This window comes from Anas acuta, chromosome 2 (genome assembly GCF_963932015.1).
Source record: "Anas acuta chromosome 2, bAnaAcu1.1, whole genome shotgun sequence".
NCBI lineage: Eukaryota > Metazoa > Chordata > Aves > Anseriformes > Anatidae > Anas > Anas acuta.
In genome coordinates, this window is record NC_088980.1 from 50644797 (window position 1) to 50670985 (window position 26189).

At 39.7% G+C, this 26189-nt stretch overlaps 2 protein-coding genes across 10 annotated transcripts in view; both read right to left on the bottom strand.

The window, feature by feature from the left end:
- CDKAL1 (CDK5 regulatory subunit associated protein 1 like 1) overlaps positions 1-215 on the bottom strand; it is a 495974-nt gene extending 495759 nt beyond the window's left edge. For 4 of the 6 annotated variants that reach the window (XM_068674727.1, XM_068674724.1, XM_068674723.1 and 1 more), the window contains exon 1: positions 90-210. The gene's annotated coding sequence lies outside the window, so the exon portion shown is untranslated. Of the gene's footprint in view, positions 1-89 lie in introns of all 6 variants that reach the window. The other 2 variants (XM_068674728.1, XM_068674725.1) reach the window with 1 other exon arrangement.
- Positions 216-3665: 3450 nt separating this feature from the next.
- Positions 3666-26189, bottom strand: part of E2F3 (E2F transcription factor 3) — a 44634-nt gene continuing 22110 nt past the window's right edge. For 3 of the 4 annotated variants that reach the window (XM_068674730.1, XM_068674734.1, XM_068674733.1), the window contains exons 2-7: positions 15250-15361; positions 13050-13269; positions 12316-12476; positions 9564-9676; positions 6644-6782; positions 3666-5941 (exon numbers count right to left, since the gene is read on the bottom strand). In XM_068674730.1, the coding sequence (XP_068530831.1) occupies positions 5676-5941; positions 6644-6782; positions 9564-9676; positions 12316-12476; positions 13050-13269; positions 15250-15361 (1011 nt within the window). In that variant the 3' untranslated portion in view covers positions 3666-5675. The remainder of the gene's footprint in view (positions 5942-6643; positions 6783-9563; positions 9677-12315; positions 12477-13049; positions 13270-15249; positions 15362-26189) is intronic. The other variant, XM_068674732.1, reaches the window with a different exon arrangement.

The window sequence follows — 26189 nt, forward strand, 5'->3', positions numbered from 1 at the left end:
CCCCGACCTCCCCCTCCCCAGGGGGCTCCCGGCGCTAACGGCCACCAACGGTCGCTAACGGCCGCCAACCGCCCGCGCGCGCCGCTCACCTCAGCCGGGCTCCGCCATCACGGCGCGGCCGCCCCGCCCACACCGCCAGCCGCCGCGCGCGGGTGGGAGGGGCCGCGACGGCGGCCGGCGGAGGGCAAAAGAGTGCGGCGGGGCGCGGCCGCCCTGAGGGCGCTGCGTTTCCATCACCCTGCAAAGCCTGACGCCGTCAGGGCTTGTGTTTGGTGTCCACTGTACACCCAAATCCAACGATATTTGGGTCTTTTCCTTTTAAATCAGTTCATACGACGTTGGTTAACACACTTAACTCTGGATGGCTGAGGTTCCTGGCGCTGTTTTTCCCCAGCCTAGCTCTAGGAGCAACCTTCCCCATCCGTATTTTGGAATATGCGCTTCAGCGCGTGTCCACACGCACCGCTACATGTGGGACCCCGAGCAGCCAAACCAAGTTTGAGATCAATTTCCCTGCAGACCAAAGCATTACAATGCCATTGCTCTGTCTTTAATGCACACAGTTAGTCTAAAAAGTTCCTTTATATGGCACCTTTATTTTCTGGGGTTCCCCCCTGTGTCCTGCTTCGAATTATAAGACCCACCATCCTTGTAATCGTCTTTCACATGTTAAGCTGCTCTCTTTACAAGCCCATCGAACCATTATTTCACTGCAGATAGCAACTTGTAGGCCCCCTCACCTGGAGGGGAAGGGAATGAGAGCCCCAAGTGTATTCTGTAATAGGCCCATTGGTCTGCTAGTAGATAAAATTTGGCAACTTCTTGCTATGAATATCGCTTCCCCTCCTCCTCCTCCTTTTTCTTAAAAATGGTGCTTATTTTATGTCACTCTTATCTGGCAACATTCACTGGCAAGCAAACAGTAAAAACAACAACAAAAAAGATAATAACAACAAAGTAATGGGAGACATTTGAAAAGGAGAACTGGGACAGAAAGGAAGAAGCACTTAACTGGAATCAATCTTTACTACCAAATCATTCTAGGCAGGACTAAAGCACTCTTAATATCACCTGGCCTTATGATAAAGTCATGGTTACAGTTTAATATACACTTGCCTTCATGATTGATCTTTGTTTAAACACACATGTACTTTGCAGAGATACTCTCCATGAGACACCGTGATGTGTAACTCATCATTTTTGCAGCATTTTTAGCCCAGAAGATAATTATCTTAAAATCAGTAGATGTGTTAATCTATTTTAGACATCCTCCTTCACAGTACGGTGTAAGTAGTCCTTGGTATGTCAGTACATAGTGACATATGTATTACCAATCTTTATATGTTAACTGCTTTCCTAGTGGGTTAGGGATTCTCTTCCCTTTCCAGTTTCCTGTGTTTATTTTTTTTTTTATTATTATTTTTTTTATAGTTATTTAATTTGCAGTCCTTGAATTAAACTTTTCTATTCTGGGATCACTGCCCTACCCCACAGTTATCTTGACTAGCCAAGTGTTAGTTAGCCCTGTGGTTAAACAAAACTGGGCAGACATCAGCGCTATTTTGTGGTCGACCAAAAGAGCAGAGCATAGATAGCCTGTGAGACCTATCCAAAATCTCCAGATGGCCAAGATTCACAGGACGGTATTTATTAAGGGGAGGCAGGGAGCTCCCAGAGCAGCTCCCGGGTAGGAATAACAGCAGCTCTCTGCGAGTCCCATACCTAGTGACAGAAATAGGCCATGCTGATCAGTTTCAGCATGATCCGGCAGAGCCCTTACTTTGTCCCACTGCCAAGAATTCGTAATATCAAGCAGCCCTTGTGCCAGCACAGTCCTATTCAGTCCTAGGATGTAGCCACAACATGGAGGGAACCCTATAAGTGCTTTTGAAGCTCGCAAGTCTCAAATGCTTTTGTAGCATGTTCATAAAAAGCAATCAAGCTGCACAGAGGCTGCTGGTAGTGCCCCAGCAGGTGGCAAGGGAAACAGATGACTGTGGTAAGAAAGTTTAGCTATGGCCACCTGGGAAAGTTGCTTTTTAAGAGACAGCAGCTGGAAGCCCCAGCAATGACCTTGAGAAGACTGGCAATATAGTTTCAGTGCCTGAGTTCCCCAAAAAGAGCTTTAGAAGATGTCCTTCCCAGATGGCCTGCGTAGCTTACTTCCTGCTCCCCAGGGGTGATGGACTCCGACTCCAGCCTCAGCCTTACCATCTAAAGTCATTCTGGGTTTTGCAGAAATAGGTACACATTTTGGAAATACAAAAACTACTAGGAAAATGAAATACAAAACTCAGGTTTAGCTCAGGGTTGGAAGAAGATACACCCTTAGTTGTTCTAGAGTACCTCAACTAATGGCCTTATGGAAGGGAAGCAGCCAGGGAAGTGAGGGCCCAAAGCTTTTTGATAACCTTTTTCTCTGATCACTAAGATGCAGCGCTGGGTGAGGGAGTAAGCAGGAAAGCATACAGGAATGAAATAGTGACCTCCCCAGGAGTAAACTCCTCTAAGTGAAGGAATGTATAGCTGCCCTTCAGTCAGTCCAGTTCTGACAGATTTCTCAGAATCCTTTTTCCATCTGCTGGCAGCTAAGAAATGCAGCAGATGTAGGCCACAACAGTGCCTACCTGAAACTAATATTTGTATGCTGAGTAATGTTGAAGCACACTGTGCTAGCTCAGAGGAGCAGAAGTGAGTATTTTAACTGTTTACCTGCAGCTCAACACATCTTAACCAAGTAGAAAGCAGAAGCAAGAGGAAAGAGAAAAGAAAAACAGCAATCAGAAGCTAGGGGCAAATTAAAAAGTGCTTATGGCAGCTATAGATCAGAGAAACAGGATGGGCCAGGGAGCTATGACAGGAAGGACAAAAAGAAGACATTTATTGTCATCACTGCTATAAACAGCTCAGAGAAAGCGGTCCTTCTGGCCCTCTTACTGTTTATTGGGAATACAGAATAACTGAGGATCTTCTCTGTAGGCTTCCCTTCAGTATTGCTATGTGCAGAGTACAGACAAGGGTATAAAGAGGTGAAATTGTTGCTTTCTCCTTGCGTGTAGGAAAGATGAAAAAACACACTTGACTTGCTCAGAAGTATAACACTTAATCAAGGAAACCATGTTACTGTGATTTTTATGATCCTGATACTTTTTTTTTTTCCTCTCAGAATTTATTGGCCATACATCACCAAGACCAGAAAGACGGAACAAGTAAATGTGCATCTGGTGCAGTACTATTGGAGATGACTCACTAATAAGCAGAACTCTTTTGTTAAAGCTACTAGTAAGCGACACTTCTGGACAACTATCTGGAGGAAAGCTAACATCCCTCAACAATTTCCGTCATGTTACTTAATTTAGAAAAATTAAGTCTCTATGAAATTTCCAAGAATAAACCTATACTACCTACCTCAATTTCTGGATCTCCTACTGTTTTTCTTTACACATGTCTTATTTTGTTCTTTTTTCAGTCTGGCTTAATAACCACAGAACTCATTGTTAGCATGATTTCAAAAAAAAGAAAAAAAAAAAAAGGATTTGAAACATAGCTGGTGTCAAATGTGTGAGCAGCATGAATAATAAAAACATGAACAGCTAGATTTCAAGAAAAAGTATGATAGGCACCAAAAGTAGGAATAATTTTTAAAAGTAGTATACAATTCTAAACTCTTTAAAAAATCCTTTTTATTGATTCATTACCATACAAAATTTATTCAAATTACATCCATTTGAAGTGGTAAGATCACAGCTAGAGAACAGGTCATCCTTTAATAAATCTATTTACAAAACTCACCATAAAAGCTTTTTTTGTTCTTTTTTTTTTTTTTTTTACAGTATGTTACAGTTTTTTTAAACTAGCATACAATGCAAAGCTAAATTAGATTAGTATTTTGCCCACACACATTGGGACAAGTGTTTAATTTGTACAAAAAAAAAAAAAAGATGGTCTGCATTAGTCTTCATTTTCTTTTCCCCCTCAAAAGTGCCCCTTTGTCTCACAAATCTTCATGCTCACACAACTTTTACTTTCCTCTTCCACAAGACGAAAACTTTAAATACTACAATTTTATTTACAGATCCACATCTAAAAAAACTCTTAAAAAATTACAAACCAGCTAGAAAATATTCTGGCAGTGTTTACAAATTAATTCTATTATACAAAACTGCTAGATAACTAAAGTGTGAGTTGAAACATATATCAACTTAAATACAACTGCTGAATGATCTATGCACACATTTGTACATATAAACACACACTTAACACTGTTTAACAGTTCTTTATGTGTTGCCCTTTATACATTTGTTATATTCCAAAACTCACACAGTCATACAGTTTTCTTATTAGTACTGTGACTTCTTGCCTTTTCATGTGTGAGCTTTCATAGCAGCAACTCAAATGGTACCAGAAAACCTGCATACATAATATTCTACTACAGTACAAATAGTACTAATTTTCTGAGTATGTCAGATAAGCACAACGGTAATGCAAACAAAAAGGATTATATGGGCATCATCTAATCAACATTACATTAATTTAGCCCAGAACATGGCAACATATTTTACACTCAAAAAAAAAAATTATTTAAGACTTCTTAGAATTCCTCTCACTTTCAAAAAAATAAATATTGGTATTATACTATACTACCAAAGATCTTCAAAAAATAAATGCAATTCAGTTGATGTGGTACTTACAGTTATGTACTTTGGAAAAAAAAAAAATTAGTTCCATTTTGCTGGCGAAGAGAATTATAAAAAGCTGTAAGCAGAGGAAGCTAACCCACTGAGATAAATATGATATATTGAACAAACAAAGCTTGGCATAAGTGTTTTCCATAGAGGGAAAAACCCACAGTGCATCTCTAGTAGGCACTTAACACAAAGCCCCACTTAGTACCACAAAAATTTATGTACCAGTTCTAATGCACACTGGGGGCAGTAAAATTGAACTGTGCATCTTCGTTCTAGTTTAAAAAAACAACCAACAAAAACTACTTTCACACACACACACACAAGCATTTTAAAAATCTGTGATTACTATGAGAAGTGGCAGAACTTTATACTTTTCAATATTTGCAATATACACTACATTTACAGTGTATTTTTTATTAAAAGCTTTTAAGGACATAAGTATTTGACCTCATAATGAGACATATACACTGCTCAAAATGAGCATTATGACAGCAATTTAAACATTCCCACAAGTAGCTGAAGAATCCCATTTCACACTTTTGCATTACTTCATATTTATGTTTACTGCAGCTACAATCCATGTTGTGATGCTCAAAAGACATGCATTCTCTGCAGAAGGCACGACCTGAAATACTATTATAAAATTGTTATTTATGACTAAGCCAGTTCATTGAGCCCTTCTCCATAAGCCCACTTGTCATGGGAAGCAGAGACTGGGGGAGTGTGAAAACAAAAACATTTACAGTCACCTGCTTGCCCTCGCTGACTCACAAGGCGCTGGAGCTTAGGGTCAAGAAGACCTTGTAAAAGCCTTCAGTTGTTGTTTGTAGTATTTTAGGGAATATTAAATTAAAATATCAGAAGTGTTCAAGAGCCTAGTTTCTGTAATAATGCTATTTTATGGTAAGTTGAGGACAACTCTGAATGATGGCATGTGTTTTGATTCCATTAAAAACATGATTTAGACACAGGCATCTTTTAAGAGAATCAGCTGTATATAAATTCATCCACCAATGAAGGAAGCTTCTCTAAATCATAAGCATCAAAGAGATCACTGATGCCTTCTTCATCCCCAAGGCTCAGCAAATAATCTTCCTGAAGCAGAGGAGGCAGCAGATTCACAAATGGTCCTTCAAAGTTTGAGGGAATTTGGTCCTCAGTCTGCTGTAGAAGGTTGGCTGGAGAAGCCAGCGGAGAGATTGTTGCCATATTTACTGAGCAGTCACCTTGTCCTGAGTTAGCAGAAGCCACTTCTGTAAGAGAAGGGACAAGGGGTGTGTAGGGGGGGAAGATGATACATTTAATCCCATTAGAACTAATAGACATGGATGACACAAAGTCTAAAGGGCTTTTCATAAAGCATCATTTAAACAACAAAATGCCCTTCGGTTCAGATCATTTGTAGCCTGTTTTGATGTGTTACAAAGGTCTTCTCAAAAAACATTCACGGTGCTATCACCACTGACTTCTCTAGTAAAAAATATTAGTTTACAACATCTAAACAACTACTGAATAAAATGAAGAGAAAGATGACATTTTTTTCAGTGGAATTCATACACCTGAAGTACTTTAAAGAACAAACTTTCTAAGCAGCAGATGTTATCAGTGACACTGTGCAGCCGTATATACCAATACACCAGGATTTCTGCCTGGTGCTGAGACAAATCTTTGCTGCTACTGTCCTATTTGAAAATGTTGCAGGAACAAGATTGTTTTTCTTCAATATTGCATAAACTTCAGTTACAGATGAGACTTATTTTAAATACCTGATGCAGAGGAAAACATTTGTTCCCCTAGTATGCATCGGAAAGACATAGTGGAAAATGGCTACCTTACCTTTTCACTTCTTAGAAAAATAAAGCCAAAAAATAAGAGCCGGATATCTAAAGTTCAATATGAAATCTTGTACAAAAGTGCAGAGGAAGGCTTTTAGTATTAGAAATAAATCATTTTACCTTTGGAAATGGTTTTTGAGATATTTCCGTTGTGGTCCTGACTATAGGTTTTCATTGGACTGAGAGCATCATTTTCCTCTGGGCACAGATAAACTTCAATAGGTCCTTGAGTACTAGATAAATGTATCAATGCACTCTGCTAACAAAACAAATGCCAGTAAGGTGTTATAGTAATGAACTTGACAGAACTGACAATTCACATTAAGTTCTTAATGGTGTGTGAATGTTTAAACATTTTTTTACTGACCAAAAAAATGTGAAACTCCCCATACATCTTCTGAGGATGACTTGGCTAATGTATCTTGTAAACTGGAAGAGAACGTAAAAGCTTTTCCTCCTGTTTTCAGCCCACAAATCTCAGAAACCCACCATTTTATGTATTTCCTCACAACCAGAGAGAGGTAAAGGATTGAACTCCTGACATTTTCTAACAACCGTAAGAACCTGGAGCATTCTGATGGAACAGAACAATGGTATCCAAGACTTTGGTTTTATTGTTATTCATAACAATAATATCAGATGTACTTGTGTATATTTGCCAGAATCTCCCCACTCCCCAAAAAAACTTTCAGCTCTGATTCAGATTGAATTCAAAGTGCTCTAAGTTCACCTGTTTATCAGGGAAGTTTTTCCAAATAACAACAACAACAAAAAGCTGTTTTCATCAGCAAAGCTTATTTTATAAATAAGCTTGAGGTCCTTCTGCCCTCTCAAAGAAGTAACTCTAATTTGAGAAGTATTCCTGAACTTTTAATCCATTTCAGAAAGTCAAGTTTTCTTAGCTTTCACACTGATGCAATAAAATGAGATGGCATACTACAGACAGATAAAAAAAAATTCTGAAGTTGTTCATAGTGTTAAGAGGGAAAATCGTAAATGGTTCTGGTTAAATATAAACCTACTACAGCTGTATTACATTAATAGAGTTAAAAAAGCATGAATACAGACATTATATACCTCTTGGCAAACTTCTTCCAAACACGTATCATTGTGCCCTTTCACAAAAAGTTCCTCACATTATTTGTGCTTTGGCAGTTAGACAGCATTGCAGACAGCATTTACAGATACAGAGAACAAAAGAACAGGAGTACCCCAGGACACAGAAAATAGCAAGGAGTACTTAGAGCAATGCTATAGGTAATTAGAAAAAAGAAGATGGGGAGAGCAGGAGTTGGAGACAGTACCGAAATATAACTGCAAATGAGAGAAAGAAATAAGACTTCTTACAGCCTGAAGCCGAAAAATCAAATGAGTGAGTTGGGTATATAGGATAAGGGAGGTCTAGGCACTAGTTTTAATGATGGCATGCATCTCTCTCTCTCTACCTGTCTGATTTCACTGAATTAAAAATCTAAAAGTGTAATGCCTAGGGGAAAGAATCATGGAAGAAAGCAATGATAATGGTGTGTGTGTATGCGCATCCGTGTATATGTGTATATATATGTACATATATATATATATATATGGATACAGATAAAAAAATATTCCTTCCTAACTGCAGCAAAATGATTTTTTCTTCCAAAACCTACACCTAGGATCAAAGGGGGGGGGGGGGGGGGGGGGGGGAGGGGGAAAGCATGAAAACCATAATGGATCTATGCAAGTGAAGAATCTTGGTAAGAGAAGTCATAGAGCATGAATATCTGCAGCCTGTGACTGCAGGTAGCTCTGGGCTCAGGAGAACCAGCTAGACATTAAAGACAAAAGAATAAGGTAGAGGCATGAACACAGCATGGAGGATTTTGAGTTTTAGCTTTATCTCTGATTGCATTTTGAGTGAAAAAATAAGGTACACTAAATGCCTCTCTAAAGCTCTGTCTCATGCAAAGCATTTACATTTGTCCAGCATACTTGGGTCTCCATTTTAACCAGAAATTGTAAAACAGCACACTTTTGCCATCAAGAGCTAAAATTCCAGCTGCAGATGAACCATATAGTTCATAAACTAGGAGAGGAATTATATAAAACTGCTCCCTGAGGGTATATTCAAAGAAGAATCACCTGAAGTATTTTCTCCATAATTGTAAAATCAGGTAAAGGAAGTGAAAAGTGACTAATTTACCCTAGCCACCTACCTGAAATAAGGAAAAGAAACCAAATGAGGACAAAGGAAGTAGGGCCAGATATCTCACAGACAAAACCGGCAGTGAGAGACTGTGGCTTGAGCAACAAGGGGCAACAGAAGAAAGACAAAGATGCACCCAGGCAGCTTCAGAAACAGAAGGGATTGTAATAAAGAAGAAAAAGAAAACCCCATTCCTACACATTTCACAATAGCGAACAAAAAGTGTGCTAGCAGAATGTAAGAAGTTTAATGCAGATGTGTTAAAATCAGTTTCAATGAAGCAGAGATGATGAAAGAAGGTTTAGAACAGATTCTAGGAGAAAAATAAGTTTCTACAATAATTTTAAAACTTCAAAAAAGAGAATTTTACAGAAAAACATATGTCACTTGTAATTAGGATATCAGTAATATGAGTCATCCAGATGTTTAAGCCTTTGAGTTATCCATGAACTTTTTGACAAAAACTACATAAAGCTAGAAAAATAAGAGCTGAATCTCTTAAGAGAAAGATTTTAGAGGCTTATGAATAGGGAATTTTCAGCTGACAAGGAAAAGCTCTTTTTTTTTTTTTTATATAAAGTGTAAGAAGAGAGAATAATCTGTAAATAGCATGGATTACCCTGGAATTGAGAGAAAAGGAACAAATAACGATTGCCTTATGTAAAATGACTTTTTAAGATTCTCCTTCATTTTAAAAAAATAAATATCTATCTAAAGCTTTTAAGACAGATGAATGTGGTACTGTGTGCTAATATAATCCAGCTTGGGCATCAGTTTCCACAGTAAAACTCACAGATCACTTGCTCCATGTATACAAAAATGGTAACCTGGCAGGATAAGTCAGGCTCTCCTTACCTCCACTGGGTCAGGCACTTCAAGTCTTGTTTCTGGAGGAGCTTTCACAACTATAACAGTTTGGTCTTTAAGGCCACTAATTTTTCGAATATCTTGGTATGTTACGTAAGCTAATGTAATCACTGTTAAGGAATTTTCCATCCCAGGTTACAATATATTTAGACCACTAGAAAAGGCAAAATTCTGCAAATTATTTTTCCACTTTCTCACAGCTACCTTACTCTTAGCCCAAAGTTTCCTATTCTCTACACTGGCTGCAATTGTAATCAAAGTGAGGACTCCCCTTTGATCCAACAGCTGGACTCAGTATTGAGAGACAAAAGGAGTTGTCTGTTCTGAGTGCTATCTCTTTTCCTTCACACATGTACAAGTAAAGCTCAACAATCTGCAGTTACTCATAGACTGCATGAAGAAAAATTTTTACATGCAAATGAACTGGAAATCACAGAAAAGTATAAAGGAGTTTACAGATGCATGTTATAGATGCACATGTACAATATATTTTTGAAGTCATCAATAAAATGAAAATATCAATTTTCACTTGATGGTTTTTGGGTTTGTGTTTTTTTTCTCCTTAGGTAAACATTTATCTAGGTAGCCCAACTATTTTAAAGAACTGTTTAAACAGCTACTTTAAACAACTTCACAGTGTAGAAAGTCGATTTCGAGTTCTGCATAAGCATGGAATGAACATGAATGTTTGGCTGTTCAGCATGGACTTGCTCAATGCAGCGCGAGTGTTTTGGTGGGTTACTGCACAATGGTGCCTCAGTTACTGACCTGTGTGACTGAGTGCTTGGAACAGCAAACAGCCAGCATCATATGCAAGCGCTTCCAGCTCTTTATTTTTGTCATCTGTGAGTTATCTAACATGTTTACCCTGTAGAAACAGGATCTCATTTATCATTACACTTTCTGGAGCATAAATGTGGAAGATTTAGTTGAATGTGTGCTGTTACTGTGCAGCACAACCTGCCCAAGCTCAACAACCCATACATCTCACATCTAACTTGGACCAAATGCAAAGTATCAGGTCAGGAGGCAAAATGGCAGGTCAGCTTTCATGCAAATGGCTTTTACCATGACTTATACCACTCCTTTGGGAAGGTACAGCAAGGTTTGCAAATCCAAAGTACAAATTAGAGCAACAGTGTCTGATGCGATATGAACAAAGGAAAGGATTCCCTGTCTTTCAAATAAAACAACCTTCGATGCCATATCCAAAAGCTCCCCAAAATAATGTTGGTCACATACCAAAACATTTAAGGTTGCAATCAGTTATTTTTTGACTGTTTTTAAAGAGAGACTAGAAAGTACACGGGTTGGGCACAGTGTTTAGATCCCACATAATCATGAGGAAAAAGAAAAACCTTCTAAAGCCGAAATTTTGCCTTCAGAGATTAACCAAAGGAAGAGGCTTCTCAGCTCCTTGAACGTTCAGTGAGCCATCTTATGTGAGTTTTCAGTGAGATAAGCTAAAGACAGTGCTGGGATGCGATCAGATTCATCCCCAGGTTGTACACTTCAGCTTTACTTCCTCAATAATCTCTAGTATTATCCGTAAACTTGGAGTCACAAAAGGATTTTGGGACTATACTCTCCTACATCTGAGAGCACGAGACCAACAGCTCTACATGTGCCTGACCATGCAGCATACTGCTAAGTGATTCCTCCTCACCCATCCCCTAGGGAGCCAGCTACTACAGGGCAAGGATCTCTACCACACCAATAGGTGGTAATACAAATAGGGAATCGTAATACCCAGCTTTGTCTCCCTTAAACCTCTTCACGGACCAAACTCTTACTTGAGGACAGTGCTGACCTTACTCTCTGTACCACTCAGCGATCTCGCGTTCATATGGATTTTGAGATGTAAGCAGTCAGAAGACAGTATTTGCATTACTCACACTACTTTTTACTGACACTGACACTCCCATAGTTATTTGCTATCCTTCAAAACAGAGTATAAGTTTATTAGATGCTCTTTAAGAACTACTGACCATGTAAAGTAATAAAAGTTTTCACATCAGTATTTAATAAAATGCTCTCCTCTGTTGCTAACAGGTGGGAAACCTACTGAAAATGAGAACTAGTTAATTATGAGAGGTTTTAGCAGCCAAAATACCAAAAGTCACACAAACTTTATGTGATCGAGCATTGCTATTACATTAATTTAGTCTAAAATAGACTTTTTGAGGAGCTCATAAAACTATTTAAATAATTTTCTATATTTTATTATAGATTCGCTAACCAAAGAAATTTGAAAATTTGTTGCAAGCTTCAAACTAAACTGACTCCCAAATTTATTTTCCTCTCTGTGTCTGTAATTTATGTACAAAGTTTAATATAAAAAAAAAAAAAAGTATTGCATAATGAGTACACACACATACTCCTGTTATCTCACAAAGTCTTTGTCTCCATGCCTTCTGCACATACAAAATGGGGTTTGCTATAAGCTCAAAACAGTCTAAATAGCACAGGGCTTTGGATGTCATCACTCATTAATCAGCTAAATTCTTGGTTCTACTCTTATGTGAACATTGTTATGGGCTACTTCATGTACCACTTTTTTATTTTTTGTGCATTCCAGGTACAAGTGGTTTAGGTAACTTTCAGATAAAAATACATCAAAACCAGTTAGTGAATCTGTGGAAGTGTCTGATGCTGCGTATCACATTCCTTGGAAGACTTTTCCTGGTATTACAGGAACAGCAAGGAGACTGACCATCTTTGAGGTTTTGGCAAAAAGGATATCTCTGATTCTCTGAGTCCTCTGTTAGCAACTTGAGGTCCAGGGTGCAGCTTTGGATTAGCTCATCCAGTTTCTTCTCTTCCTGAGTCAGTTCAGTCACCTCCTTTGTGAGGCCTTGACGCTGTGCCATCATGCCACCATCCTCTGACAGACTGCAGCCCCTACAAACCCAAAGAACAAAGACACCTTTTGAACATTTGTAAAGCTGGACACCACGCTACAGGAAAGCAAAAAGGCAGGGTTTTACACTGCACATCAATTTCTTATGCCTTTCCTCCTAAACCTGCCCATGGTGTGTCAACATGAACTACACATTCCAGAAAAAAAACAACATTTTATTATCATGACAACACATTTCAAGATAGAAAAGTAGAATATTACTGAGCATTTGCAAAATCTTGTGTCTAACTCCCCTCTACTTTAACTACACCCTGAAAAAGACTGAGGAAGACAGTAGGTAAAGATGTGCACACAAACTTCTTCCACCTGCAGAAACAAATTAGTTAATCCAGTAATCAGATAAAATGTGGGATTAATTTCCTTGAGAAACACTATTTATACACTGAAAATATGTCCTAATTAACTGAACAAGAAAGTTTTGTCCTGATACAAGGCACTTTGGATGATTGCTTGGAGCAAAACGTTAGAAGGGAAAGTGGGAGAAGAATAATATTGCTACCCTGTAAGAGAGTGAAACCAGACAGGAGGAATGGAAAAGGATAATGAATACTCACATCCACTGAATGTTGTTTTTGGATTTTTTCTTAATGAGATGGATGCCTTCCAGTACATTGGTGATATCGTAAATCCTCCTTTTTTGCACCTTGAGGACCTCTGCCGCTCTGTTCAAATCTAGGACCCCATCAGGAGACTGGCTCAGCAACTGAATGAACTTCTTTGTAAGAAGTCCAAGTGATGTATCATACCGAGTCTTTTCTGAAGGAGATTTTGGAGCTTGGAGAGAGAAGAAAAAAAGAAAGACAAATCAATTTTCTCATTGGTTCCAAAGGCAGTATCCAGAAATGAAAGGATGCATATTACAGACATTTCTTTCATATTAACTAAAGAAATCTCTCAAACTTCTGCACTGACACAACTTACCACTGGGTATTTATTTGTATTTCAAGATGTACTTTTCCAAAAATCACAGGTACATGAGCAAATACGTGTATTTTTTTAAATGCAAATATTTCCATTAGCCTGACGGTTACATATAGCAATATTCTACTTTGGCTTTCACTATGTGAATTCTTAATAGTATTTTTAGTATCTATTTATCCTGGCAGCAATACCAAAAATCCCCCTATGACTCTCCTTCATCCGGCTGATAGCCAGCTTTCATCAGGGTTTGATTTTCCCCTCTTGTAAGATAAGTGTTTCACATGCAATTGAGCAGGACTTAGGTGTACTTCAGTGGGTGAACAAAATGACAGATTCCGTCAGTGCCAGACTCCACGATTTACAAAATGCTCAAGTGAATTAGATGAGATTGACATGAGATGCAATTTATAATCATAATTTCTCCATAACCAAATAATGCTCAAACAGAGCAAGAGCATCCATTTCTTTTAAATGAGAAGTCAGCAAATGGCTTCAATCTTATAATTCGCTGCTTTCACACACAAGTGTAGCATCAATATGTTTAATAGATGAGTTTTTAAGAGTTTAAATATATGGATCAGAATAATTTCTAATTCTGAACGTTCAAGGCCTTTGTGTCAAGGGAAATAAGCCAGACATTATTAGAAGCCTGCTGGGTTGAAAGTTTCCCTGTGGTATGATCATCGCTGTTAGCAAAACCTTTATTGTACTACTCAAACCTTTCACTTGCTTTAGGTTAAGTGAAATACTGCACAGGATGAGTCTTAGGCTGATCTGGTGGTCATTTCCATATTTTCAAGATTCAGGTCTCACACTTAATTGAGAAAGTCAGTCTAAACTGAAATCCCACCTGAAAGTAAAATTTTAGACTGCCACGAAATATTTTTAAGAATATGATGGCTTTTCAGTGAAAACCAATTCATTGCCTGCTTGCAAAGAAAGCCACCTGCACCATGTTCTTTGGGAGATTCAAGGCTTGTTTGTACTGGGAAATGGAGGAAGTCATCTCGGTTAAGTGGCATCGTGTATTTAGAGCACGGTGTGGGTTTTGTTGTTGTTGGTTTTGGTTGGTTGGTTTCTAAATTTGGGGGTTAGGGAAAAATAAGAGGATCAGCATAAGAATGGCAAGAGGCTACTTGACCCCCCACCTCAAATGGCATGTGTTCCTTCTCATGCAGCAACAAAGTCCTCTACACAGCCTTATCAACACTGCAGCCGTATCCTGTGATCTGAATGGTATATCGAGCTTCTGTGAGAATGCACTTCAATTTAAAACAGACACTAAACAGTGGCAGCAATAATCTAGCTGTATTGCAGGGAGAGAAGACAGATCAGAGGCCACAGACAGCACTGAACATTTAACATCGCTGAAGCACAGCTACCGTTCTTTGCAAATCCCTGCCTGGGGAAATGAGCCCTGCCAATCACCTGCCATAACTTTAGTCATTGAAGAAGAGACTTCCCTGATTAGCCTTGCCTCATAACTGATTTGATCCCATCATAATACTCTGATTCTTCAGCATCTACCTCTCCTAAGAGTACCCAGCTAGATGCCCTTGGCTGAAGATGGTTCCTGGACCAAAGAAGCTGCAGGCTGCCCAGCCTGCAGCAGGACGGATCCAGCAGCCAGGAGCCTCTGCAGCCTCTCAGCAGCTCTCCACTGACCACACAGCATGTTGCCTGGCTGCGTGCTTGAATTTGCTGCATGTGCATCCAGGTGAGGACAGCAACACACACTCTCTTTTAGCTGGGTGATGCAGCACATTGTACTGGTTTGCTTTGTTCTCAAGCTAGGAAAATTGAAAAACCTGTGCCAAAAGTAAGTTCCCTTACTTTTTGGACTATCTGGACTTCTTGTTGCCGCTCTTCCTTTCCCCTTTGGAGTCTTTAGTCCTTCAGCAAGGTACTGGTGGCCACTTTCTCCTAGCTCCAGCCTTCGTTTTGCCTGTTAAAGAAACAAGAAGTGTTAAGCAGTGCATTTCACATTATCTAACTGCATACTGGGGCAATGGGAAAGGCAGAGAGCAGTGACCTTTTCAGAGCAAGGCACTATTTCCACACAGGTTCTTAACTCTCATTCATCATGAGGGAATCTGACTATTTACTGTAATCCTAAAGTGGATTCATTTCATTCATTTCACTAAATATTTCACTGACAAAGGCTAGACTGACGGATTTATTCAGAAAATTCAGCAGATTTTAGATTTTAAAAGCTAGGTGACAGTCCAGTGCAGACTTTCTTAAACACATATGAAACATTTCTACCTTCACGAGTTGAGAACGTTTCAGTAAGAAAACCAAAGACAATCTCTCAAGCACATGTATACACACACACACACACACACATATATATATATATACATGCAGAGAGCTACACTTCTACTGAAATATTAGTAGTATTGCAAGCTAAGTTCTTTCTCCACTCTCTTGAGTGGACCAGTTCCAGTAAGTCTGAACATTATCAATCTTCCATCTATTAAATTCTACACATATCAAGAGCAGCATTGGACAACTGTTCTCTGCATGTCAGCAATTTTTGTCTTTGTTGAAAGCACAACTGCTACATTCATTTCACACTAACTCGCAGGTTTGCATTAAAGCTACCGACAGAAAAGCCAGGTGGAGCATGAGCAGTATCAGAAAGATGATGCCTGAAGATCAGCTGAATGTTCCATACAGCTCAAAGGAAAGCCGCATACGACACTTTGAATTAAAAAACAACAAAAGAAGAAACTACTGAACTATGTAACACACAGACAAACTGCAATGAAAACTACTACCAATATGAATTTTGTTCCTAGACAGAAATCCAATCTGCTATCTTTGGAAACAATTCAGCATTCTGCCATATGCCTCAAGTTACTGAAATTTAATCTGCGGATGTTTGTTATCCTAACAATAGAAAGAACATTACCTGGGAAGATACAGAAGAAAAGAAGAAAAAGAAGTTCTGTGTCTAACAAAATTTTCTAAAGAATGCTGTTTATCCAATTAGGTTGAATAATTCAGAGTATTTTATTTGCTTGCTCTTTAGACTCAACACAGAGTTGCATCATATTCCTCAGTGAAACAAAAATAATACATTTTGTTATGGATTTGTAGCCAGCTATTTCTGTACTGGACAGTTAGTTTCCGCATTTTCCTTTGGATCTGTGACCTACAGAAGGCTCTAAATACTTTACATGCATTTGGTTTCGGATAGCTGGCATCTTTTTGCTGGACTCCATTTGCAAACCTCAAACTTATTAAAAGGCGAGTTAAAGCAGATGAAACTCTTATAAACCCACAGGATAACAGCATGTGCAGAGCGCTCAAGCCACTCTTCTCTGTTTTGTGCAAAAGGGTGAGGGACCAAATCATCAATGACAGGGCTAAACTGAGCTACCTGCATCCTTCCAGCCAGCACAGGCACCACGCTCCTGCCCTCAGGTGGCCCATCAGCGGCCAGCTTCTAAAGGCATGAAACAGCTCTGTTTGTCTCTGTAAGACATCAGCTCTGTAATCCAAGGACACAGATTTTAAAAAGGTCAATTGCCGACAAATGCATCCAGCTAATATGTTAGATGATGTAATTGGATTAAATTAAGATTACAGCTATTCCACAGGGAAAAATACTTTTCACGCTTTAAAAAAAAAAAAAAAAAGTGTTTTTCCAGTCTGAGAACTCAGAGAAAAGGAAGGAGGGGTGAAAATGGAACAATTCAGGGCGTGGGAATACCAGGCCAAAGGGATACAATTAAAGATAAAAGAGAATCTCAAAACCAGGTGTGAGAAGGAGGGGAAATGCTAAAGACTAAAAATTCAGAGATTTGTAACAACTCTATCCATCAGAATTAAAACTCAGGTTTGGACTACACATCAAAACTTTCTGTCTGAACTTGTTTTGCAACACATTAGCAGTATTTTGCCCCTGCTTTTGTGGTTAAGCACAACTTTCTTCTGTGAACTTCAAATAATCAGGTTTAGCAGTCAGAGAACATAAACAGCATCCTTTGGGCTTGTGCTGCCGTGCACAACCGTCTGTGTATGTTTGGGGGTGTTGCAGACAACATGATCCTGATGGTCTCACTAGAGAGAGAGATACAGAGCAAAACATTGTAGAAGAATTTAAAATAGCCTAGTGAAGTTACCAAGAAGCAATTTTAGGAAACATTTTGGAATGTTTAATTTCTGGCCAGATGTTGCACGTCACTCAGCAAGTACTTTCTTCCCCTTCCTGTTTTACAAACTTCATAATTGATAAGATCCAGGACTGAAATGGTACAGTCTCTTGCTTTCTTTTTCCCCAACTTACAGACCAAAGATTTTCTAGTGCCTTTTTGTTGCCCTGGAGTTTCTGGGTGACTCGCATTTTTTCCCTCCCATCACAAAAATTATTCATAGCGCTTTCTGATACCAGATTTCCCCCCTGAGAAATCTCAAGATCTACGTTCAGCAAGCAGAAGAATCAATAACCCTTTTAAAAATCTCAATTAGCATAACTTATTTCTCCTAGAGCACTATATTCATTATTTGCATTATTTGTACAAATTTGCATTATCTGTATTCATTTGTGCTGCTTGATCAATTGTAGCACGCAAAATCTTCTGACACAGTATGTGGGACCTGATCAGAAGTACCAAGCCAAGCAACACCAGCACAGAGCATCGCAATGAGAGAGAAAGATAGGAAGCACAGGCACCAAGAACTTTCCAGTGACAGAAAACTTGAATGCAATAAATGGAAGCCAGGTTACTCAGGAGGACTGTAAAAGGATCATAAAAGTACAGAGGGCAATGAGCCAGGTAAAGCCACAAATTGAAACATCCAGCAAGAGACGTGAAAGTACAAGAAAGCACGCTATTCCTCTGAACCAAACACCTACCTAACCCCTTGGTAGGGATACAGAAAGTTTCCATCAACTGTTTTGACTCCATTTCTTCTTCCAGTACTACAAGCAACTGCTGCTATGGACACAACTATGGATCCACTGCTCAGTGGAGACTGCTAGAAACAGGTGGCACCTCAAGTCTACCTGTTATGCTCTTTGAGCTTCAGTCCTTAAAAGAAACAACCAAACCAAACCAGATAACTACCACAATTAACCTCTGAGACAAAATTGCAAGGTCTTCAAAGAACACTTGTCCTTATAAGAAAATAGAAGCTTACTCAGATAAGTTGAGTATTTTCAAGTAGGCAGTCCCTGATACAATTCACTTCACAATACTGAGACAGTCTGAGAGATTAACTTGTAGGAAAAGGCTGAAGGCAGGTATGCTTACAAAAGACCAGAAAAAGTGTAATTTATCGTAAATTGAAAAAAAGCGGTGGAGAAAAGGTGCGATCAGGTGCAAGCCATACCCCATCCCCTTCACTGGCCACTCTGACTCAGAGCCAGCTGGCTGTAAGGGGCCGCTGCCTGCAGACCACCTCTTCGTCTGCACCCTCCCTCCATCCCTGCATCCCTGGTGCCAGCAGTGCCTGACTGCAGGGCCCTCCTCAGCCTCCACGGGGAGCTGGCTCAAGGGGTCACAACCAGCAGAACAGTAATGTTCCTCCAAAACAGAGCAAAGAGTTTTTGCTTCGCCCTGGCAGGTGACTTGGTGCAGGGCTGAGTGGGAGCAACGGGCACCTCTTGTCCCTCTTGGCATTTCAGTGGCTTCGCTTTCACGTCACACGGCAGTCTCCTTCAGTTCTTGGGGAAAGAAACTGGCACCGATTTTAAGAAGTCAGAGTGCTGGTTACCTTGTAAGAGCAGAAGAGAGAGCAAAGTGCTAAGCATTAGGGAACAGCCAGCACGGGGTTTTGCGAAGACAGCAGAGGAGGAAGCGCAGTGCTGGGTAACAGCTAGCATTGGCTTTTGGAGGCTGAGCTGTGTGAAACCAAAGCCTCATTTTCTTAGAGAGGGTTTGTGGGGAGAAGCAGTAAAATGTCATCTTATTCTTTCCAGTGATAAAACCATGAGGCGTAACTTTGCCAAACTATGCAAGTTGAATTTTTTCCTGCTAGATGTCTCCCTCAGCTTTATTACTGGACACCAAAGAGTTGCACAGTCTACAGCAGACAGACCTAAGGAAAATTACATCACTTGCATTACCCTTTGGAAACCCTTTATCTGAAATATTCCTACACCCATTATGCTCTTGAGCAGGTGCATGAAATTTCACAGAAGGATGATCTCAGTCAGACGTATGGCTTTCTATTCCCTGAAAATCCCAAATTTACAAACACTTGGAAAAGTGCAGTCAGTACCCTTTTAAAATAAACATGAACGGTCCAATTTCATTTCAGACTACGAGTACCACAGCTCTTGGTCCTGACCAGGACATCTCCCAGGAGGTCCCATCCAAGGCAGGATGCATCTAATTCCCCTTCTTTAATATATCCTAGCAGACCATCAGGATATATTAAGGAAGCAGCAGTCTCATTTCAATACAAAAGGACAAAAGTTGAACCCAGAATAAGAGGAAAATTAAACTGGGACAAAGTCTGCTGAGATGGGGGCAGAAGATAAAATAACTTACTCCAAGAAACCAGGATTAGGAGCTGCAAAGCAATGCCAGTTTGGGGTTGTCTGGGTAGGGTAAAGAGGAAGATTAGGAATGACCAAGCATGGTGAGGAGTAAGCTGCTTGCACAAAGCGATTGCTGGTGGTGAGTTTGAGTTTTAAAAATTAAAAAACTTGGTGAGTTTAATATCTGATACGTCCTCGATGAGAGGACTTTATATTAAAAGGATTTTTGGGCTCGGGAGTTGGATCCGGAGCTTGCTCCCTCCGCTCCGCGCATTGGAGTCCTCTGACTTTTAATTTAAAGTCAGAGAAATGTGTCTGAGTGCTCAGCTGGGTCTCTGCTGGTGTCTCAGAGCAAGGACTACAGCGAGCAGGTTAAGTTAGGGCAGATGACTAAAAAAAAAGTCAGACGACTAAGCCTCATGTCATTTCTACCAGATATTACAATTGCTAAGGGCAGATAAAATGGCAGCTGTTCTGGATGTTACCACAATGCTGATATTAGCGGGGAGGGGATCCAAGCCTATCCAGAGAGCACAGATAAATTTTGGCCGCAGTGAGAAAGCCTAAGCACAGCCACTTTAACAATCCTCATGCACTTTCCATAGGCATTCTTTCACAATTTCAGAATTAAGCAATCACTTAAAACACATTTTAAAAGCAGAGGTTCTGAGGCATGCATTCGAGAAAGTTGTTCCAGAGGTTAGGAGCTGCAAAGAAGAAAGCAAGCATCTTACTTGAGAGGGTAAATTAAGCAGGAGCTTGAAGAGGAAGGAATATAAGAGAAGAAGCAAAGAAAAAAGACACCTCAGGGTAAATGCACAGAAATATTCATAAGCTAAGAAAATTTCTCTTCCACTGAACGAAGAGATGCAGGGTGTGCTTTTTGAACATGTTCAAATTAACCTACTGTGGTATGCAGAGAGCCCTGAGTGCCTGCCAGAGGCCGTACCAAGCTAAGGGCATAGCAAACAGCATGCTTTAATACCAGGAGAGACCAAAAAATGAGAAAAGGGGCAAAAAGGAAAGCAGAAGAGCTCTCAGCAGGAAAGTGGCTGAGCTCTGCAGAGCAGCTCACAAGTGAGGTCAGCAAAAAGATGCAAGAGGACTATCAGAGTGCTGCCTTCAGGCTCCTAGTGACAACTCCTTGGTTTGGACCTATTTTTGTTGAGCAACAATCAGCTAAGTTTGCAATCCAAGCCCCTGGAAGGGAGAGGGATTTCAGTTATCCATGAAGAAATATTTACCCCAAAGGTCTACACACAGTTACCAGTAATTTGTACCATGCTACCCTTAGTTTCCAGAGCGAATTCTGACAGTGTAAAACCATAAAAGGGCATTTAAGAAAAGAACTAGGAAGAAAAAGGAATAGATTGGAATTAAACTAACTGAATGTAAAGATTATATAAATAAATAAATAAAAAAACACAAACAAAAACCCCACAACCCTTAAGCTATGCTCTTAAAAAGGAGATTCTGAAAGTCCTTTCAAATCCCTCCCAAAATATTCCTTCTCTGTCAAAAGTATGCGTTCCCATACTACCCTACACAGAAGAGCAAGAACAAGAACGGCACTTTAATGAAAATATAACCTCAAAATTACATTGCATACATTGCCCATTCACTGGGCTGAGGTAAAAGCATATAGAAAGATACATAAAAATATTGCCTTTAAAATTGAATACATTATAAAACCAACATAAGGAAGATCAGTAGTTTGCAATATTGCTACTTATTTATCTGTATTACTAGTTGAGTGACAAGCAGCTGGTATTTAAAGTAACATTAAAAAACCATCTTAAATCAAGTGAATGTAGTTTTAAAAATTGCCCTAATAAACCTATTCTAACACAAAAGCACCAGATTTTCTTATTGGAAAATAGCAACAGGAATAAAAAGGAAAAAAATCCCTTCCACAACTCCAATTTCTGTTTCCTAAACTATCAGCTTATTGGGTATCACTTTTTATAGTTTTGACTGCGATAAATACTAAGGGGACTTTCTCCTAATACTCATCTACATTAAAAACCAAAAGAAATGACTGTGAAGCTGAATAAATGTTTGCTTTTAATATAGATAAGCACTAGGAGAAAGTCTCCTATGTATGTCTTAATTAGGTTTACAATTCAGTAAGAGGCACCTCAGCTAATTATCAAACTACATTCATCTGCAGTCCATACTCACTATGCATTTGACCCGGGGAGCTGAAGGCTGATAGTGTTACACACTGGTGAAGCTTCTTCCAAAGGCCTTAATAAGCCATCCTATTTCCATCGATTTTCAATTTTCGTGATTCCCAGAGAAGTATCAGGGGTATCAAGGAAGCCACGAACTGTAAGCACTTAAACACCAAACCATAAGACTTATATTTAGCTCAAAAAATTCAAATGTGGGTGGCTAAGTTTCAGCTGCAGATCCTTGTTTGAAAGTAGGATACAAGCCAGGAGAACCTAGCAATGGCTTTCAGTTCTCAGGTTGAATTATGCAGAGGTTGCTGCCAGAGAAAAAGTATGCAAGTATCATGACTGCCTCCCAGTTATTACTGCAGAACATCATACAATGCCATTTTAACACCCACTGAAACGAATACATTAGCTCTCAGATATGCTCAGCAGTTGCAGAGCAGACAGCTCGTGCCTGCAGTAGCTGCAGCGTGCAGTAACACCCTGCACCTCGTCCTGATGTGGTAGCTCACACTGCTCACCTCTTGGTCTTGTCTGAACAGAAGAACATTTTCAACCGCTTGTAAATGAAACAAAATGACTTTAACCAAACCAAAAAAGTAGTGAAACATAGCAATGAAAAGTAGCATTCTTCCCCTAGACCTACAGCTGGTCATTTTTCCTGAAGGAGGATTATAATCTTGGGGCACTACTGAGCTTTGATTCTCACTCTGATGCCTTGTAGGCAGCTGACCTACCATAAGGTCAAGGTATCTTGCATTCACCACTGTTAATAAAACTGAGTTAAGTGAACAACCCATCTTAAGTTGTTCCATTTTCTGCTTACTCATCAGTCTTTAGTGCCATCGGATCGGCCTATGCAGTGTCAGGCTTGCGCTCAGTATATTAGCCACTGCTAAAACGTTCATCACCTTCCCCCACAGTGGTGCAGCACTTTGTATCTTCTTTGCACGAAATTAGGAAGGACAATACAATGATTAAGCAAGAAGTAAACCAAAGTGTAAACCATGTTTCATGCCTCAGACCAACAGAATTACACCTATGCTGCATAGGAAATGAATCATCTGAAATCTTTCTATTGCAATTTTTTTCCGCCAAATATGAAACAATTACTTGTGACTGGAAGCAATGGCTTTGCACTGCGCTGAGCTTGAAGACTTCAGTTACGAACTCATGTTGAAATGAGAAAAGTTATTTTCAGGAAACTGCACCCAGTTTTCATCTCAACTGCTTAACTGCCCAAGGTGAGGAGCTCACAAGTCTCTGAGTAATCCTGAAAACGGCCCGATGTGAAAGCTACTCCTTCATCCTAACAGCTGCTGGAGACCCAGCTGCACTCGCTTGGTTGATGTGGAAGCTCTAGAGACAAAACTTCCAGAAAACATACTGACAGACAGACATGACTTATATGCAGACACAGAACAGACTGACCAGGGTCTCGTGGGGGAATCCTGACAGTAGGCTTTGGGGTGGGTGGGTGCAGCCGGACACCCACCACTGCTCCCATGGCAAGGCTGTTGTGGCAAGGCCGGCCCTTGGCCTCCAGCCAGCTTTAACGTCAGCACAACCCTACAAACTGGTGTCAAAGCTGCCAGCTGCTTGTGGGTCTTCGCTCCCAGAAACACACCCTCAGCTAGACTGCTGCCTTCAGGCCTCAACCCAGCCCTACAAACTGGTGTCAAAGCTGCTGGCCGCTTGTGGGCCCTGTTCCCAGAAATACACCTTCAGCAAGGCTGCTGCCTTCCAGACCAGAGCTGAGGGGTTTTCAGTTGCAGATCATGTCAGTAATTTCTCACCACAGACATCCTTTGAAGAAAAACAAGTCTGTCATAAAACAGGCCTGCCACTAAACTTTAAAACTGACAGCAAGCAGGTGGGGGGGCCGGACATGACTGACAACAGAGCAGCAGCAAGAGAGCCGGTGTAATTTCTTTTGATTACGTATCTGTGCAACAATGACACTGACATACTCTTATGGTTTCCACATTAGCCAGCAAGATAAAAGTAAACCAAGTAAGAAATTGTTAGTTCAGATTCACACAGTGTGTGGATGTGGCACCAGCTCTACAGTCGTCTGAAGAGCTGCTTGCAGTATTTCAGCCCATCACATTACTTTGAACTTTGACTGGTGAGACCAGAACTGAAGTGGAACAAGGGAAATACATCTTCAGTATCACTCTAAAGCTGGCCCAGAGAAAAATAATTGCAAAGCAATTGGTAGTAAAATATACTCTGCAGAGATCATGATATCTCTTGTATTTAAGGTCATTTAAAAGTATTTTTTCTCTGTTAAAAGTCATTAACTTCAAAGTGAGACTGTGATTGGATTAGTTCCATCAAGTGGCTTCCACCCTACTTGCAGAAATTAGCACAGCTACTTCGAAAAGAAAACTTTTCAAACACTATCAGTTGTCTAATCAAATTGTCTCCTGAACAAACAAGCCCTGGGAGTGGTTAGAAAGGACATTAAGAGTTAGATAATAAGGTAGGATGAACTTCCTTGGAGGAAATTCCAGGAAATGCTATAAAGTATCAGGTATATAAGTAAAAACTAATGTAGTTCTGAAATACTGGGCATATATGTTAACATAGTGATCAGGAGAAGACTTAGCCTTTATTTACAGCACACTGATGTAGAATACAGTCATAAAAGTCTCTAGGATGACAGAATTAATGAGATTTAACACTTACAAAGCGAAGATGCTCACTACACTCCACAGGAAAGAGGAAGGAGCATTCCCCTAGCCACAGCAGTGCTAATTCTGTGTAGATGCACTGTAATGATGCAAGATTGGGCTTGCATCACAAAGTTTGCTTGCTAAATTGCCAGCCTAAGCCACAGCATCTCAAGCTTTGTTTTCCTTGGATACAAGATGCGTAAAGGAAAGGATTGTGTCTGTGGAATTGTACCAATGAAGTTTCTGGAGTGCAAGTTTCCTTGCCCACACAGGTCTGCAGCTTGAGAGTTCCCCACCCCAACACCCCAAACCTTCCTGCACTCCATACCAAACACGCTGAGCTCCAAAAGACAGCACTGCTTTACCTACTGACAGGTGACTCACAGGGACCCAACTAATTTTGTCATTTATTTCTGAAAGAACACCCAATAGGAGCCATATGCAAATGCTTCAGAAACTATAGCAGAAACCTGCAAACTAGAAGGCAATAAGTTTTAAATACTCGGATGCATATCAAGTTCAGTATTGGGAATTTATGTCCCCAAACGAGAAGCCTTTAAAAAAAAAAATAATAATATATTTTTTTAAATCGACACCAACCCACAAACCTTGACTCCATATTTTTAACTCACTGCCTCAGGAATGACAGGTCTTACATTTAACTACTTGTTCAGTTAATATAATTAGTTATGTGAGGTCAGATCTAAAGCAGTAAAATCTTTTATTTTGAAGTACTTCCTTAACCTAGTTCTATACAAGTGTAAAAACATACAGCTGGATTTCTCAAAAGTAATAAATGTACTTTGAAACAATTTAGGGTGATAAAGGTATTATATAGATTCCAAAGGACATTGGAAAAGTTGACATAACTTTCAGGATACAACCTGACCTAGATGAGATGCAATTATTTGCACTGTATAGTCAGACGTTGAGAAGCGACAGAGTCCTAAGCATGGACTGTAATACAGGATAGTTGTGCAAATTATGTAAACCGTGGGGGTATTTTTTCAGCTCACTTCAAGTCCCAACATTGTCCCAACAAACAATGAGAAGTTATATTTTCATCTACAAGTAACTATAATGCAGAGTTTGCATGGAGAGATTGATAAGCTGTTCTCAAAGTTTTTATTAGGTACAGTTTTGAAAATGAAGTGACTAGTATCACATCAAAACAAAAAACAACATTAAGTAACCTTGAAGAAGTTAACACAATAAGCTCCTCCACATACCAAACATCAGAGTAACAAAAATAAATAACAAGTGCCATGAAACACAGTTTACATATCCAAAAAGAAACTATGCTTAGAAGCAATCACAAAGAAGGGTCCAAATCGGCAGAAGGTCACAGAAATGGTCAATAGCATACAAAGAGAAAAGGTAAGAATCACAGACAGCAGAACCTGGAGACTCCAGTTGTGGTTG